Source organism: Bos mutus, chromosome 8 (assembly GCF_027580195.1).
Source record: "Bos mutus isolate GX-2022 chromosome 8, NWIPB_WYAK_1.1, whole genome shotgun sequence".
Taxonomy (NCBI): domain Eukaryota; kingdom Metazoa; phylum Chordata; class Mammalia; order Artiodactyla; family Bovidae; genus Bos; species Bos mutus.
Window position 1 is genome coordinate 105,918,167 of NC_091624.1, and position 17,929 is coordinate 105,936,095.

The 17,929-nt window shown below is 44.8% G+C and overlaps 1 protein-coding gene across 1 annotated transcript in view; it reads right to left on the reverse strand.

Moving 5' to 3' along the window:
- Window positions 1-8,548: 8,548 nt before the first annotated feature.
- Window positions 8,549-17,929, reverse strand: part of GALNTL6 (polypeptide N-acetylgalactosaminyltransferase like 6) — a 1,507,590-nt gene continuing 1,498,209 nt past the window's right edge. Inside the window, exon 12 of the mRNA XM_070376153.1 lies at window positions 8,549-8,716. Coding sequence (XP_070232254.1) covers window positions 8,549-8,716 — 168 coding nt within the window. The remainder of the gene's footprint in view (window positions 8,717-17,929) is intronic.

The following is a 17,929-nucleotide window of genomic DNA, read 5'->3' on the forward strand; positions in this document are numbered from 1 at the left end:
TCTCCCTTTCCCAAGCTTGTGGGGAGAAAAGCAAACATCATTACGGGTTAAAAGCAGAGCCCTCCACTCCCCACCCCTGAAGGACTGTTTACAGCATTCTGAAGTAGCTCAGAGCCTCTCATATTTGGTTTGACCGTGAACCAGTGACCCTACAGTGAGGCGCAGACACCACAGAGACGGGCAGAACTGGGACGTCAGCATCCAGGCCTGGATTCTGGGTCAGGCTATGTGTGAACTTGTTGTATGACTTTGACTTGACACACCCCTTGACCAGAGTCCTGCAGTTTCTTGTTCTCTTCCTCCTCCTCCTTTTTTTTTTTTTTTTTTTTTTACCATAAGAACTAACCATTTTATTTATTTATTTTAAAATTTTTGGCCATGCCTCATGGCATGAGGGATCTTCCCCAATTAGGGGTAGAACCCCTGCCCCCACTGGAAGCAGAATCCTAACCACTGGACCACCAGGGTAGTCCCTGTAGTTTCTTCTTAAGGATGGTAACATAATCTACCATTGGGTGTAACCACTGGGTGGTTACATCTTCAGAAGGAGATGAATGTAAAATCATTTTGAAAAACAAGACCAATATTATAAATAGAATCTATTTATCATCTATTTGTTCACCTGTATCTGATACCATAATATTAAGAATTAATAATATGCTGCAGGTGGGGATCTACTGTTTTCAGCTTGCAAAAGTGGAAAATGACTTCAGTTCAGTCACTCAGTCGTGTCCGACTCTTTGCAACCCCATGAATCGCAGCACGCCAGGCCTCCCTGTCCAACAGGAACTCCCGGAGTTCACTCAGACTCACGTCCATCGAGTCAGTGATGCCATCCAGCCATCTCATTCTCTGTTGTCCCCTTCTTCTCCTGCCCCCAATCCCTCCCAGCATCAGAGTCTTTTCCAGTGAGTCAGCTCTTCGCATGAGGTGGCCAAAGTACTGGAGTTTCAGCTTCGGCACCATTCCTTCCAAAGAAATCCCAGGTCTGATCTCCTTCAGAATGGACTGGTTCGATCTCCTTGCAGTCCAAGGGACTCTCAAGAGTCTTCTCCAACACCACAATTCAAAAGCATCAATTCTCGGCGCTCAGCCTTCTTCACAGTCTAACTCACATCTGTACATGACCACAGGAAAAACCATAGCCTTGAATAGATGGACCTTTGTTGGCAAAGTAATGTCTCTGCTTTTCAATATGCAATCTAGGTTGGTCATAACTTTCCTTCCAAGGAGCAAGCGTCTTTTAATTTCATGGCTGCAATCACCATCTGCAGTGATTTTGGAGCCCAGAAAAATAAAGTCTGACACTGTTTCCACTGTTTCCCCATCTATTTCCCATGAAGTGATGGGACCGGATGCCATGATCTTAGTTTTCTGAACGTTGAGCTTTAAGCCAACTTTTTCACTCTCCACTTTCAGTTTCATCAAGAGGCTTTTGAGTTCCTCTTCACTTTCTGCCAGAAGGGTGGTGTCATCTGCATATCTGAGGTTATTGATATTTCTCCCAGCAATCTTGATTCCAGCTTGTGTTTCTTCCAGTCCAGCGTTTCTCATGATGTACTCTGCATATAAGTTAAATAAGCAGGGTGACAATATACGGCCTTGACGTACTCCTTTTCCTATTTGGAACCAGTCTGTTGTTCCATGTCCAGTTCTAACTGTTGCTTCCTGACCTGCATACAGATTTCTCAAGAGGCAGGTCAGGTGGTCTGGTATTGCCATCTCTTTCAGAATTTTCCACAGTTGATTGTGATCCACACAGTCAAAGGCTTTGGCATAGTCAATGAAGCAGAAATAGATGTTTTTCTGGAACTCTCTTGCTTTTTCCATGATCCAGCAGATGTTGGCAATTTGATCTCTGGTTCCTCTGCCTTTTCTAAAACCAGCTTGAACATCAGGAAGTTCACGGTTCACGTATTGCTGAAGCCTGGCTTGGAGAATTTTGAGCATTACTTTACTAGCATGTGAGATGAGTGCAATTGTGCGGTAGTTTGAGCATTCTTTGGCATTGCCTTTCTTTGGGATTGGAATGAAAACTGACCTTTTCCTGTCCTGTGGCCACTGCTGAGTTTTCCAAATTTGCTGGCATATTGAGTGCAGCACTTTCACAGCATCATCTTTCAGGATTTGGAATAGCTCAACTGGAATTCCATCACCTCCACTAGCTTTGTTTGTAGTGATGCTTTCTAAGGCCCACTTGACTTCACATTCCAGGATGTCTGGCTCTATGTTGGTGATCACACCATCATGATTATCTGGGTCATGAAGATCTTTTTTGTACAGTTCTTCTGTGTATTCTTGCCACCTCTTCTTAATATCTTCTGCTTCTGTTAGGTCCATACCATTTCTGTCCTTTATCGAACCCATCTTTGCATGAAATGTTCCCTTGTATCTCTAATTTTCTTGAAAAGATCTCTAGTCTTTCCCATTCTGTTGTTTTCCTCTATTTCTTTGCATTGATCACTGAGGAAGGCTTTCTTATCTCTTCTTGCTATTCTTTGGAACTCTGCATTCAGATGCTTATATCTTTCCTTTTCTCCTTTGCTTTTCACTTCTCTCCTTTTCACAGCTATTTGTAAGGCCTCCCCAGAGAGCCATTTTGCTTTTTTGCATTTCTTTTCCATGGGGATGGTCTTGATCCCTGTCTCCTGTACAATGTCATGAACCTCATTCCATAGTTCATCAGGTGCTCTATCTATCAGATCTAGGCCCTTAAATCTATTTCTCACTTCTACTGTATAATCATAAGGGATTTGATTTAGGTCATACCTGAATGGTCTAGTGGTTTTCCCTACTTTCTTCAATTTAAGTCTGAATTTGGTAATAAGGAGTTCATGATCTGAGCCACAGTCAGCTCCTGGTCTTGTTTTTGTTCACTGTATAGAGCTTCTCCATCTTTGGCTGCATAGAATATAATCAGTCTGATTTCGATGTTGACCATCTGGTGATGTCCATGTGTAGAGTCTTCTCTTGTGTTGTTGGAAGAGGGTGTTTGCAGAAAATGACTTAGTTGATTTCAAATATATATATATATTTCACATCATGAAAATAAAATTCAACTAGGATTATCTTGACACGGCAAACAGATAGTTATTAGAAGCCTTAATTGAAAAGCCTCCATCAAGCAACTTGTGAAGAACCATGTGAATGCTTTAGACAATCCCCAAATAAAACTGGTTGTCATCTGGTCCTGTGTAAAGGGAAGGGGTGAGACTCATAATTTCCTATTGATGCTGGGCATTCTTAAGTACTGGACATTTTAACTTTCTATAGAGGAATTAGGAAGGAAACAGGCAGGTAGATTATAGAGAGACCAGATACTTTTCTATCCAAACTAGGACATTTTAAGAGTAAAAGGAAGCATTAATGATAATTGTAGCTGTTGCTCAGTTGCCCAGTCATATCTCTTTGCGTTCCCATGGACTGCAGCACGCCAGGCCTCCCTGTCACTCACCATCTCCCAAAGTTTTCCCAAGTTCATGTCCATTGAGTCGGCATCCAACCATTTCATCCTCTGCCACCCCCTTCTCCTACCTTCAGTCTTTCCCTGCATCAAGGTCTTTTCTAATGGGTTGGCTGTTTGCATCAGGAGGTCAAAGTATTGAAGCTTCAGCTTCAGCATCAGTCCTTCCAATAATATTCAGGGTTGATTTCCTTTAAGATTGACTGATTTGATCTCTGTGTAATGATAATTAACCAGGTGCAAACTAGGACTGTTCCTGGTAAACCGGGACCTGTGCCTCTGAGTTACAAACTAGTAAGCTCACCCTTCACAAGGTGAGTGAGGTCAAGACAGAAGATTCTTCAGCGTCCAGGCTTTCTGTACTGAGGCTGACCCGGGCACACATGGTGGGCAGCAGACTGTAGAAACCCTGCGGACCATCTCCTGATGTGCTGAGGGGGGCCACTTCAGGCCGTGAGGGCAGAAAAAATGAGCCCAGGCTTCTATGAAGCACAGCATCAGACATGCACCTGAGCTGGCATCTCTGAAGCCGCAGTACCAGGCACACCAGCCTGGCATGTCGGGAGCAGAGATGTGTGACTGTGATAACAGTTTCTGGCCAGTGTCAAGTCCACCAAATAGAGTCGCCGACAGCTCCAGGGTCTCTGACAAGGGCTCCAGACATAAATCAAAGAGCAATCTTCTCATGTTGGCGGCGTGGGAGGACCGGCCACTTGTCACCTGTCAGTGTTCCCGCTCTGGTCACACACGTGGAGAGTAATTACAGCCAGCTGGTGGTGTCATCTGAGAGTTATGATGGCCAGAGCAGGACCTGGGGATGCTGTGAAAGCAGGGGATGAAGGGCACCCATGTCTGGAGATGTGGCCTACCTGTCATTGTTGCCATCGGCTCCCAGAGTCACAGGGAATTGCTGAGAAATAGTTTCCCTTTGAGGTGGTCCCTCTCAGGATTTATATAAAATGCCCTCTTTCTTTATCTTCAGCACCTGCTTATGAAAGAATATCTCTGCTTTATATCTGTGTCAGGAGAAGGCAGTGGCACCCCACTCCAGTGCTTTTGCCTGGAAAATCCCATGGATGAAGAAGTCTGGTGGGCTGCAGTCCATGGGGTCGCTAAGAGTTGGACACGACTGAGCGACTTCACTTTCATTTTTCACTTTCATGCCTTGGAGAAGGAAATGGCAACCCACTCCAGTGTTCTTGCCTGGAGAATCCCAGGGATGGGGGAGTCTGGTGAGCTGCCGTCTATGGGGTCACACAGAGTCGGACACGACTGAAGTGACTTAGCAGCAGCAGCAGCAGCAGCAGGGGAAGAAGCCTCAGGAGATCTTCTGAAAGGGGTTTCAGGGATAAATCAGTGTTCCCAGGAATCTCACGTTACTATTGTTCAGCCACTCAGTCATGTCTGACTCCATGGGATTTCCCAGGCAAGAATATTGGATGGGTTACAAATCCCTTCTCCAGGGGATCTTCCTGACCCAGGGATCAAACCTGCATCTCCTGTGTTTGCAGGTGGATTCTTCACCACTCAGCTTCCCTGAGAAGCCTGAAAGCTCTTCCCAGGTGGCGCTAGTGGTAAAGAACCTGATTGCCAATGCCGGAGACATAAGAGATGTGGGTTCGATCCCTGGGTTGGGAAGTTTCCCTGCAGAAGGAAATGGCAACCCACTCCAGTATTCTTGCCTGGAGAATCCCATGGACAGAGGAGCCTGGCGGACTACAGTCCATAGGGTTGCTAAGAGTCAGACACAACTGAAGTGACTGACCTCTCATGCACCAACTCACAAAAGAATCCTGGGCCTTGCATTACACACTGAGGACTCTGAGACAGTGAATGCATTTAAAAACAGTCTTGTGATCATGTGGATATTTTAAATTAAGTACTGATAGACTTAGAAGCAGCACATTGTTATTGCCATGGTATTCATCAGCCTTGGAACACATGAAAATCCCTTGATTAGTTCACAACTGTTTTCCAGCACAGCCTATTCTTGGTAAATACATTAAAAAGGGGTTTGAAAAGTTAACTATTTTCTAACTTCTGGGAAAAAATCATTTCTTATCCTGGAGAAGCAGCAGTTCCCGAGGCCAGATGAACTTTCTGCTTTTTTCCCTCCAATTCTGATAAAAGGGTGGGTCAGAACTCTGCTGCTCCAACTTCTAAATCCTGTTCTTTCCAGGAAAGATAATCTCTCCAGTGACCGTTCAGTCCTCTTGCCAAATAAATACACAAACATATGTAATGTTCTATGTTTCAGAACAGTCATGGTGGTGTTTGAAGGAAGCAGATTCCCACCCTCAGTGATGCTGGGAAATTGGACATGTTCATGTAAGTGCCAGGCCCTTCTGCCCAGGGGGAGGTTCTGAGACTTCCTTTTATTCTATTTGGGTGTTCAGTCTTCTCACACGTCTAACAATTACTTAGCAGTTTAAGGATTTTTTTTTTTTTTTTTTTAAGTATCTATCTATTTGAGTTGCACCGGATCTTAGCTGCAGCATGTGGGATCTAGTTCTCCAACTGGGGATCGAACCCCTGCCCTCTGCATTGGCAGCAGGAAGTCTTAACCACTGGGCCACCAGGGAAGTCCCTTGAAGATCTGATTTTGGCTTTCATGTCCCAGGCTTCTCTTGGAAAAAATCTTCTAGTTTTAATTTTTTTTTGTATTACATCCTTTAAGTCAAAGTAAGAGTACAAGGCCCTCTGAGATCAGGAAAGCAACCCATTGTGATCCCAGGTGTCACGCCTAAAGGATGCAGTATTCAGGTTCTTTTTGGGGACAGTGCCAAGCGGGTTATGACCAGCTCCCCCCGACGACAGCATCCTCGAATGCTGCAGATCCAGGCTTTCCAGGGCACAGCCCACGGGGCTGGCTCTTTGGTGCGACTGTAAACAGCAGTCAACTGTTTAATGACCTAATGTGGATTTTTATAGACTCATCTCCTTCTACAACCAGGTTGCTCTCTGAACACTTGAGATAAATCTTCACCCACTCTCTGAAATTGTTCAACACAGGTTAATTTCTCATTATCGATTTTCTCCATCATGCATCTTGAATGCTTCAAGATCTCTTGACCAACACACAAAAAAATCTCTGCGACTGTCAGTTTAAACAGAATAGTTCTTCAAAAGAACGCTTGAAACATCAGTAAGGAGAATGAAGTAACTCTTCCCCACCTATTAGCAGGGCAGTGTAACTGGATGTTGGATTAGATTTCAAGGAGAGAACACAATCAGGAACATTTATAAGAAGCGGTTTCATCTGTTTAAGCTTCTGAACGTGAGTGCTACTCTTGTAGGTGTCCCCAGGCAGCTACGTTATTGTCATCAAGGGACTGAACATTTCAAGTGAAATCAGAGTAAGGACCTGAACCTTCTTGGATGATGTAAGAGTCAATGCAACACAGGAGGAAAAGCACTGGACACTAGGCGTTGGAAGACCCTTTCGCCCTGTTAGAATTAGGACCATTTTCTCTAGGCTTTTGCTATTCATCTATAAAAACAGATTGGATTCTAAGAGTCTTCCTAGTTCTAAAATTCAATGCTTTTATATCCAAGACTATATATATATATATAATTATTATTAATATAAAACTGAGTTAAAACAACAAAACCCACTCCAGTGTTCTTGCCTGGAGAATCCCAGGGACGGGGGAGCCTGGTGGGCTGCTGTCTATGGGGTCGCACAGAGTCGGACATGACTGAAGCTACTTAGCAGCAGCAGCAGCAGCAGCAAAACAACGAAAGCAAAATAAAAACCGTTTTCTACCTGGAAGAAAAAACACTTGAGAAATGTATGTATGACAAAATATCATTCTTTCCTCTACAGGCTTATCTCCATATATTCTTCCCCTACCCCCACTGTTACTGAAGAGTAAAAAAAATTCTTTTAAGGATTAAGTGTTCCATTTAGTTTTAAAATCATCCCTGAAATACTGTCCCATGAATAGAAAATGGGGTCAGAAGCACTTTATTAATGGAAAGTCCTTCAATGTGTGTCCAAGAAAAACAAAAGCATCATTAATATCTACACTATAAAAAAAAGGAACAACAACAAAAAATAAAGCCAGCCCAAAGGAACACCCAACCAATTCTATGTCCCCAGCCCTTACCAGACATAACTGAAGTGTACCAAGTCATTTTCACACGTTTCTTGGAGTGTAGATTTATTTGGATTTAAGAATCTCCTCAACAAATTACATCAGCCTCACTCCATGTCCTTCCTTAATAAAACAATGACTGAACTAACATCAGACTCTGAAAATTTTAAAAATAATAGAAAAGTAAAAATAGATTTTCCTAGTGAAATTCCTCGCCTAAACCTTACATGGTTTTGCTGCTTCCGTGAAATATTTCTCTTTGGAGTAACTTGGTAGCATAGTTTTTTATTCGTGTTTGTTTTCAACTGGATTCATACAAGGGCACTGAATTAGAACTCCAGCTGGCTTATGGAGCATGAACTTTTATGACCAATAAGTTACCTCTGCTGTGAAAGGAAAATGACAGACGTCAGTGAAGGCATGGAGACGCTGGAAGTCCGTTTCGTGATGTAATTTAAGTCTCAGATAGCACACCCTCATGGCAAAATAACACAAGGACACAGGATGGTATGCGCACTCTAGAATCCTCTGCAGCACTCTGAGCCATTCTAGTTGGAGAACGGGCTTATTCTAAACCTGCAACAGGCTGTCAGAGGGGTCACGCCCTCCATCTCCACCCCCACCCACCCACTTAATAGGATCCATTCATAGCTACTCACTACTGCAGGATTTGACCTGAGAAATGCTAGGATTTATTAACTCAGCAGTTGTTTGGGAAGGTCCCTAAGTCATCTTTGCCCTTGGCCAGCAAGGGGACTGCTCAAAGTTCTTGGAAGCAGCTGGCGAGGTTCTCAGCCAAGTTCTTCGGGATGCAGGAAGTTCTTCAGGACGCCCTCCTTGGACAAGGCATTTACAGGTCTTTCCAAACAGGCTTCCTGGATCTAGGAAAAGTTATTCCTGACTCCTTTGACCCAGAGGCTGGCTAAAGTTGAATTTTTTTTATCATCTGTAGGGAATCACTCTTTTCATCCTTCCTTTTTTTTTCTTCCTAGGACCTGGCATGGTAGTTAAATTTTTCTAAAACAGTCATATTAATATGTTCAAAAACCCACTGCTGAGTCTCTGAGAGAGGATCGCATCTGGCCATGAAGATCTTCTTCTCTGCAGGGTTACAGTCCATGCAGCTGTTACTCACAGGATGGAACAACGTTCTGTCCTGCAGGGATGGGAAAGGAAGGGAGAGATGGACATCATGTATGGTGAATGTTTGGAACCCAAAACATACAGAGGAAGTAAACTGTCCCTGCTATCTCAGTATATATCGGCAGTGTGAGAAATAAAAGTACCTCCTAAGTCCAACAGTGGGCTTCCCTGGTAGCTCAGCTGGTAAAGAATCCGCCTGCAATGGAGGTGACCTCGGTTCCATTCCTGGGTCGGGAAGAAGCCCTGGAAAAGGGATGGGCTACCACTCCAGTATTTTTGGGCTTCCCTGGTGGCTCAATCGGTAAAGAATCCACCCACAATGTGGGAGACCTGGGTTCGATCCCTGGATTGGGAAGATCCCCTGGAGGAGGGGATGACAACCCCCTCCAGTATTCTTGTCTGGGAAATCCCATGGACAGACGAGCCTGGGGGCTATAGTCCATGGGATCGCAAAGAGTCGGACACCACTGAGTGACAGGCACAGTATACGTTGGACGTGGTGTTGCCATGGGAAACCTGGTTTCCTAGGACCCATTGGTGCCATGTGGGGCCTCCAGAAGGTTCAGCCAGAAACCATTCATTCATTCATTGATTTTTTTAAAAAAATGCAATCCATTCATTTCCTGCTCTGCGGTAAGCGTTTTCCTATCTGCTTAGGTTTTGAAGATGAGAAGTCTACCAGAAGTTGCTAGTTAAGCATCTAGTAATCCAGCTATTTGGGGGAGAGGCATATATTCAGAAATGGTAATTTAGTTCATAGTGAACACTGCCATGGGGCTTCCCAGGTGGCTCAGTGGTAAAGAATCTGCCTACCAATGCAGAAGACACAGAAGATGTGGGCTCAACCCCTGGGTTGGGAAGATCCCCTGCAGGATGAAATGGCAACCTACTCCAGTATTCTTGCCTGGAGAATCCCATGGACAGAGGAGCCTGGAGGGCTACAGTCTATGTGGTTGCAAAGAGTCAGACACGACTGAAGTGACTGAGCACACATGCACAAACAGTGCCACACACACACGCGCGCGCACACACACACACATACACACACACGAGGACCAGAAGAGTCATCATTTCCCTACTCTTTTTGTTTCTAAATTAATTAATTTACTTGGCTTCCTCAGGTCTTAGTTGCATCATTGCGGTGCATGAACTCTCTAGTTGTGGTGTAGGCTCAGTAGTTACCATGTGGGATCTTAGTTCCCCAACCAGGGATTGAACCCGCATCCCCTGCATTGCAAGGTGGATTCTTAACCGTGAGACTACCAGGGAAGTCCCTTCCCTACCCTTGTACTGAGCCTGTAATGGGAAAGGGAAATAGCCGAGGACCAGGACCAAAGAGAGCTGGATGCAGGGTTGTGAGGGTCGCAGGATGAACACAGCGGGCTGGGGGCTCACAGTGCACAGGCAGGATCTCAAAGCACAAACTCAAAGTTGACTCGAGCTTCTGTCTCTCCCTGACCCCTTTATTGGTGTCGAAGCTCTTCCTGTGGTGTAATTGTCACTGTTTTCTGTCGAATGGAGGAGGCGGTGCTCCCTCAGTGCGTGATAGAGCTTTGGATGAAGGTGTGAGCAGGACACAGAAGTTGAGTGGCAACCAAGCCCCTGTGTGAACAGCCTCGATGAACACACACCCTCTTTCCATTGCACAAGCAGGAAGAAGGCTGTCAGTGGTATGAGAAAAGGATCTTTAACTAGTAATAAATGCTTTTGTCTCTTACAGCATCTATGCATTAAAAAAAATGTCCGTAACATGTAAAAATGTCCCCAGACCACTGCTTAAAATTTTGGAACAAGGAATGTTTTATTGTTTAGCTTAGGAAAACATTTAGAGGTTCTGATGAATTTCTTTGACTGAGGAATATTAGACTTGGCATGCTTAGAATGAAAGAGTCTCTCAGTCACCCCATGTAAACAGTTCTGGGTTACCCTGCTTGTTAAGCAATATTTAATGTCCTTCAGGACCCGGATGTTTGCATACTTGGGCTCCTGGGGATAGCAGGAAGATTAAGGAAGGAGGGAGGTGGCAGCCCAAAGTGCCCTTTGCACGTCTCCACGTGGAGTGTACACACAGAGCTCCGTCTGATACAAAGGTTCCCTTTCTCTCCTCTGTTCTCTTTTGAGTCTCCTGAGTTTATTGTGGATTTTGTTTTCGTTACAGCAAGAAGGCTGCCAAGGCCTCCTGCCCATTTTCCTCGTCCCCTGCTTCACTAGCTGCTGGTTGACCCTGTGGAGCCCTATACCAAGGTCACAGGTGTGGATCCCTGTATCAAGGTCACAGCATAAAAGTCTCTGGAACTGACCAAGCCCCATAGTAACTGTTGCCATGAGCCTCCTGATCTCAACTGTCCGGTTCCCTGACTCCCTTACTATGTAAAATGCCCACCCTACTCTCCACTCTATAGCACCCTAACCAATCATCTAATGCCACTGTTTCAGAAGGAATTTTCTCTGTCTTGAGACTATAAAAATTGGCTGCAAGCTTGCAAAAACACTTGGCTCTCCTGTGAGCTGGCCCGATGTTCTAACAGCGTCTCCCATTCTGGTAAACTTTATTCTCCTCTCATTCTGTCTCATGTCTGGAAATTCTTTTCCAACCTGTGCATGGATCATGAGAGACCCCAGGGCAGCTGGAGGGAGCTCTCCTTGCAAGGGTGAGATAGCAGATTCTTGAGGAGGAGGGCTGTGCTCTGAACTCACCGCTTCCTTCCTCCTGGGGTGGAAGACAACAGACCCCGCCTCCACACACACTGCGGCCCCCTCGGCTCCCTGGGCAGCAGGCTCCTTGCCCTCTACGTCCTCCTTTTCAGCATCCCTCCCACTCTGTTTCCTGCCCCCACTCTCTGTGAGTTTAGCTACATAGGCCTAGTGTATTTAAACCAATTTCTCCAAGAGCATCCCTAAGCTGTTATATTCATGAAAATTCTATAGGACCTGCTAAATTCTAAACTCCACTTTATTCCACATCTGTGGACTCCTCTTTCCTCTCAACCAGCCAGATTTCTTTCTATTGTCACTTTTGTCAATGTCTCAAGACAAGCAGAGGCTCACAGTTTCTCTCCCCGGACGTGTATTTCCATAAAATGTAAAAAAATAAGCGGGGGTGGGGGGGTGGGAAGTAGAACATGTTTTAATTCTCTTCCTTTCTCAGCTTGTGCCTCTCAGCTAGGATACAAAAGCCAAAGCACATTTTTCTGAATATTTTATCTGAATGTTATTTTCTGAGCCACAAGGTGATCGCATTTTCCCAGCTCTCCAGCTGAAACTCAGGCTCTGGCAGATCCAGGTCTGCTCATGGGGACAGCCGGTGGGACGTGCAGACTCAGCACAAGCCTGAGCCATCCAGAGGCCGTCTCTGTGACTGCTCATCAGGTTCTCATACAAGTTGAAAATCGGAGTCCCCCAAATCTATCTGTGTCTGAGGCGCCTCATCAGTAAAATGAGGGGGTGGATAACATCCATCCCTGAGGCCTCTCCCAGCTGTGAAATTGAATGAACGTTTTATTCCAAAGTTCACTGGAGACAAAGACGAATGATGGGGCATCAAATAGACTCTCTCAGCCACATTCACTGGGCTAATAGATGACTGCTCTCTGGTTGCAGACTGAGCTTCCATGTCTTTGGCATTTCCAGCAGATCCTAAAGGGGAGCATTCTGGAAGCATCTTTTTTTAAATTATTTTTATTTTTATTTGGCTGCTCCTGGTCTTAGTTGTGGGACATGGAGTCTTTAGTTGCAGCAAGTGGGATCTAACCACTTGCTAACTAAGTTCTCTGACCAGGGATCGAACCTGAGCCTTCTGCATTGAGAGCATGGAGTCTTAGCCACTGGACCACCAGGGAAGTCCCTGGAAGCATCTTTAGTGACCTCGGAACATACATTTTCCACTTTGACCTTGTGTGCTTGTGCTAAGTCATTTCATTTGTGTCTGACACTTTGCAAACCTGTCAACTGTAGCCCACCAGGCTCCTCTGTCCATGGAATTCTCCAGTCAAGAACACTGGAGTGGGTTGCCATTTCCTCCTCCAGGGGATCTTTATACATTATCATCATTATGTTTCTTCTCAGCTAAGCTTTTGGATCTCTGAATGTCATTGCTGATGCTTCTCCTGGCTGGTGCACCATCGTCTGTGAATGTAGTCTCTTGTCCTATGATGGTACTTCTTTAAAAAAAAAAATTATTGGAATATAGTTGATTTATACCCTAGGGTAGGAAATGGCATGCCACTCCAGTATTCTTGCCTGGAAAACCACATGGACAGAGGAGCCCATGGGCTGCAGTCCACAGGCTACAGTCCACGGGGTCGCAAAGAGTTGGACGTGGCGGAGCAACTGAGCACACAGCTGATGTGCAGCGGTGTGTTAGTTTCCACTACACAGCAACGAATCAGGTGTATGAACACTTATATCTACTGTTTGTAAAATTCTTTTCCCATATAGGCTGTTACAGAGCATTGAGTAGAGTTCCCCGTGCTATACAGTAGGTCCTTGTTGGCCATCCGTCTTATACCTAGTAGCATGTATGAAGTGGAGTATTACTCAGCCATAAAAAAGAGCAAAACAATGCCATGTGCATCGTGGATAGGCCTGCAGCCTGTCATGCCAAGTGAAGGGAGTGGGCAGAGGACAAATACCATATGATATCCCTTACATGCAGAACCTAAAAAAGGGCACAAATGAACTTAGCTACAAAAGCCAGAGAGAGACCCGCAGATGTAGAAAACAAACTGATGGTTTCCAGAAGGCAAGGGAGCAGGGCTTAAATTGGGAGATTGGGATTGACGCCTACTTTACTCCTTTAGTCTCCTCAGTTGCGACAAGAGATGCTGGAACTGAACCAAATACATTTTTTTTTTTTTTTTTTATTTACTATCTTGACTGCACTGAGTCTTACTTGTGGCACACAGAATCTTTAGTTATGGATTGCGAACTCTTAGTTCCTGCATGTGGAATCTAGTTCCCAGACCAGGGATGGAACCCAGGTCCCCTGCATTGAGAGCGATGAGTCTTAGCTGTCAATAGATCACAAGGGAAGTCCCCCCAGTACAGTTTTTCCTCTGGGCTAGAGTTCAGAGTGCTCTGGTCAAATCTGCTGTTCCCTAGCAGTCCTCCTTTACTTGGACTGTTCCCTTATTCAGTTCTGAGGGAAGCAGAGCCCTCGCCCTATCTGTTCAAAAAATAACGCCGCAAACTGTCTCCTGCAACCTTCCCGCCTTCCCTGACTGCTTCCTCCCATGCTTTTTTTCTGTTTTGTTTTTGCATAAGAGAATTAGAAATCCTTGAGCAGGAAATGAAAATTTTCATATTCACGAATATGGAAATACTCTTTGTAATCAAATCGGGTCAGGCTAAATTCCATTTGGTCCCCAGGGTGAAAGGCTGGGCAGGACTTTTCAGGTAGGTTCCAGGTAGCTCAGCAGTAAAGAATCCGCCTGCTGATGCAGGAGATGTAGGAGACGTGGGTTTGGTCCCTGGGTCGGGAAGATCCCTTAGAGAAGGAAATGGCAACCCACTCTAGTATTCTTGCTGGGATAATCCCATGGACAGAGGACCCTGGAGGGCTCCAGTCCATGCGGCCACTAAGAGTCAGCATGACTGAGTGAACACCCACACACGGGGGGGACACCTCTTGAAAGCAGGCCTGTGTGACCCTCTGAGGTATTCATAGGCCAGGAGTACATTTTGTTAGATTCTGTACTTTTATAGCGTCCAAACTTTAAAAGAACCAGGATGTTGTAGAAATCATTTCACACTGTATTCAGGGTAACAAAAGCATCACACGCCAACAACGCAGACAGTAAAATAGGTGTGTGAGTTCATAACGTGTAGGATGACTACCCTGAGCATAAGCGCCTGCGTGGTGGTAGGGGAGGCATCCTAGTGCTGGGCAGGGGCTAAGGGGACAGGGGCCTTTATTCCCCAGGAAATGCGGTCAGGCCAATCACTTATTACATGACCTTGGACGATTACTTAATTCTCTGAACTTCAGCTTCCTCACTTGTGAGATGCAGATAGTAATATCTGTTTCCTATGTTTGTTGTGGATAAAATATACGTAAAATCACGTGTAACGTCTGACGTAACTAACAGTGATTCCACGCCTCCTCTCCTCTTATCTTTAGTTGGACAGCATCCCTAATTCTAAAAGTCAGAACGCGCTAATCATCTGGTGTGAGTCCAGCTATTCAAGATCGTTTTGCATTTTCTGAAATCCTGGCAAAACAGGATTTGCAAAAATTGGCACCTGCCTCAACCAGTTATCCAAATGGATACATCAGTATCTCCTGGATATGGAAAAGACTTATGGAACAGAAGTAATCTACAGTCCAGGAATGAGCTCTTCTGTATTGTTATGGTCCGAGTTGCCCAAAATACAACAGGACCCAGGGCATTTTTGAGTTCAACAAATGTTTATTTATACTGCCATATGTAAAATAGACAGCCAGTAGAAATTTGCTGAATGATGCAGGGAGCTTAACCTGGGACTTTATGACCATCTAGAGGGGTGGGATGGTCTGGGAGGTGGGAAGGAGGTTCAAGAGGGAGGAGACATATCTATACCTATGGCTGATTCATGTTGATGTATGGCAGAAACCAAGACGATATTGTAAAGCAATTATTCTTCAATTAAAAATGTGTGCATGCTAAGAAAAACAATGCTCCTCTCTCAATTGTCCCTCCTCTCCCTCCCCACTGTGTCCACAAGTCTGTTCTTTACGTCTGGGTCTCTACTGCTGCCCTGCAAATAGGTTCATCAGCACCATCTTTCTAGATTCCATATATATGCATTAATATATGATATTTGCTTTTATTTTTCTGACTTACTTCACTCTGTATAATAGGCTCTAGGTTCATCCACCTCATTGGGACTGACTCAAATGCATTCTTTTTTCTGGCTGAGTAGTGTTTCATTGTGCCACGACTGCTTTATCCATTCATTCATTGGTGGACATCTAGGTAACAAATATTTATTAAGTGCCTTTTATTTTCTGGTTTGTGTGTATCAGGAAGTAGGCACTGAAAGATAACTGAAGATGCCTCTCCTGGCCCTAGAAATGGGAGAGACCAGTAGGTGAACAAGACATGTTTGGAGTAAAACTTGTCAATGAGATTGTAGTTTTGGGGGGTTAGGATGAATAGAGAAGAATGCATGAGCAGAGAGATATGAACTAACGGGTCCTTTTATGGGTTCAGTTTATTCAACAAAAATCTACAGGGCACCTTCTGTTTCTTAGGCACTATTTTAGATGGTTTGGATGTATCAATAAACTTTAAAAAGTATTTATTTATTCACTTGGCTGTGTTGCGTCTTAGTTGTGGGCTCCAGAGCATGTGGACTCAGTAGCTGTATCACACAGGCTTAGTTGCTCCAAGGCATATGGGATCATAGTTCCCCAACTAGGGATCAAACCCTTGTCCTCTGCAGTGGAGGGTGGATTCTTAACCACTGGATCACCAGGGAAGTCCCAATAAACTTAATAATATAAAGATTCCTGCCCTTCTGGAGCTTACATTTAGAGATGGGGTAGGGAGTGGAGCAGTAACGATCAGCATACCCTCACTTCACGGTAAATAGATGGGGAAAAAGTGGAAACAGTATCAGATTTTATTTTCTTGGGCTCCAAAATCGCTGTGGATGGTGACTGCAGCCACAAAATTAAAAGATGCTTGCTCCTTGGGAGAAAAGCTATGACCAACCTAGTTAGCATATTAAAAAGCAGAGAAGACATCATTTGCCAACGAAAGTCTGTATAGTCAGTTCAGTTCAGTCGCTCAGTCGTGTCCGACTCTTTGCAACCCCGTGGACTGCAGCATGCCAGCCTCCCTGTCCATTGACAACTCCCGGAGTTTACTCAAACTCATGTCCATTGAGTTTGAGTAGCATCGGTGATACCATCCAACCATCTCATCCTCTGTCATCCCCTTTTCTTTCTTTCTCAGCATCAGGGTCTTTTCAAATGAGTCAGGTCTTCGCATCAGGTGGCCAAAATATTGGAGTTTCAGTTTCAGCCTCAGTCCTTCCAATGAATATTCAGGACTGATTTCCTTTAGGACGGTTGGATCTCCTTGCAGTCCTAGGGACTCTCAAGAGTCTTCTCTAACACCACAGTTCAAAAGCATCAATTCTTCAGTGCTCAGCTTTCTTTATAGTCCAACTTTCACATCCATACATGACTACTGGAAAAACCATAGGTGTGACTATACAGACCTTTGTTTGCAAAGTAATGTCTCTGCTTTTTAACATGCTGTCTAGTTTGGTCATAACTTTCCTTCTAAGGAGTAAATGTCTTTTAATTTCATGGCTGCAGTCACAATCTGCAGTGATTTTAAAGCTATGGTTTTTCCATAAAGAAGGCTGAGTGACAAAGAATTGATGCTTTCAAATTGTGGTACTGGAGAAGACTCTTGAGAGTCCCTTGGTCTGCAAAGAGATCAAATTAGTTAATCCTACAGAAAATCAACCCTGAATACTCATTGGAAGAACTGATGCTGACACTAAAACTCCAATACTTGGGCCACCTGATATGAAGAGCTGACTTATTGGAAAAGACCCTGAAGCTGGGAAAGAGTGAGGGCTGGAGGAGAAGGGGATGACAGAGCATGAGATGGTTAGGTAGCATCGCCGACTCAAAGGACATAGGTTTGAGGAAACTCAGGGAGATAGTTAAGGACAGGGAAGCTTGGCATGCTGCAGTCCATGGGATCTCAAAGAGCTGGACATGACTTAGTGACTCAATAACAGCAAGAATAATATGTAAAATGTGTAGCTTGTTCAAAGGTGCCAAGGAAGGGGCTGGTGTGCAAACTTAAACAGGGAGATAAGGGTGAACCTCACCTGGAAGGTGACACTTGAGTAGGGGAAATTTGAAGAAGGTAAGGGAGTTGGCCATGAAGATATCTGGAGGCAGAGGTTTCAGGTAGGGGAACACCCAGTGCAGAGGCCCTAAGCGGGAACACCCTAAGTGTGGGTCAGAAGAACATGAGGAGGCCAGGGTGAGAGAGAGCAGTAGGAGACGAGTCAGAGGCGATAGGAGGCTCTGTCCATCATGGGGGGACCAGCAGATCACTGGTGTGGCTGAAGCACAGACAGCAAGCGGAGAATTCCAGAGGATGGGCTCATTCTACACCAGGAAGAGACTGGGGTGCAATGTTAAGGCCTGGGTTTTCAAGTAAGTTGTTGTGCCGCCTGGGAGCCCACAACTCACATGGACAGCAAATGTGTTTGTAAG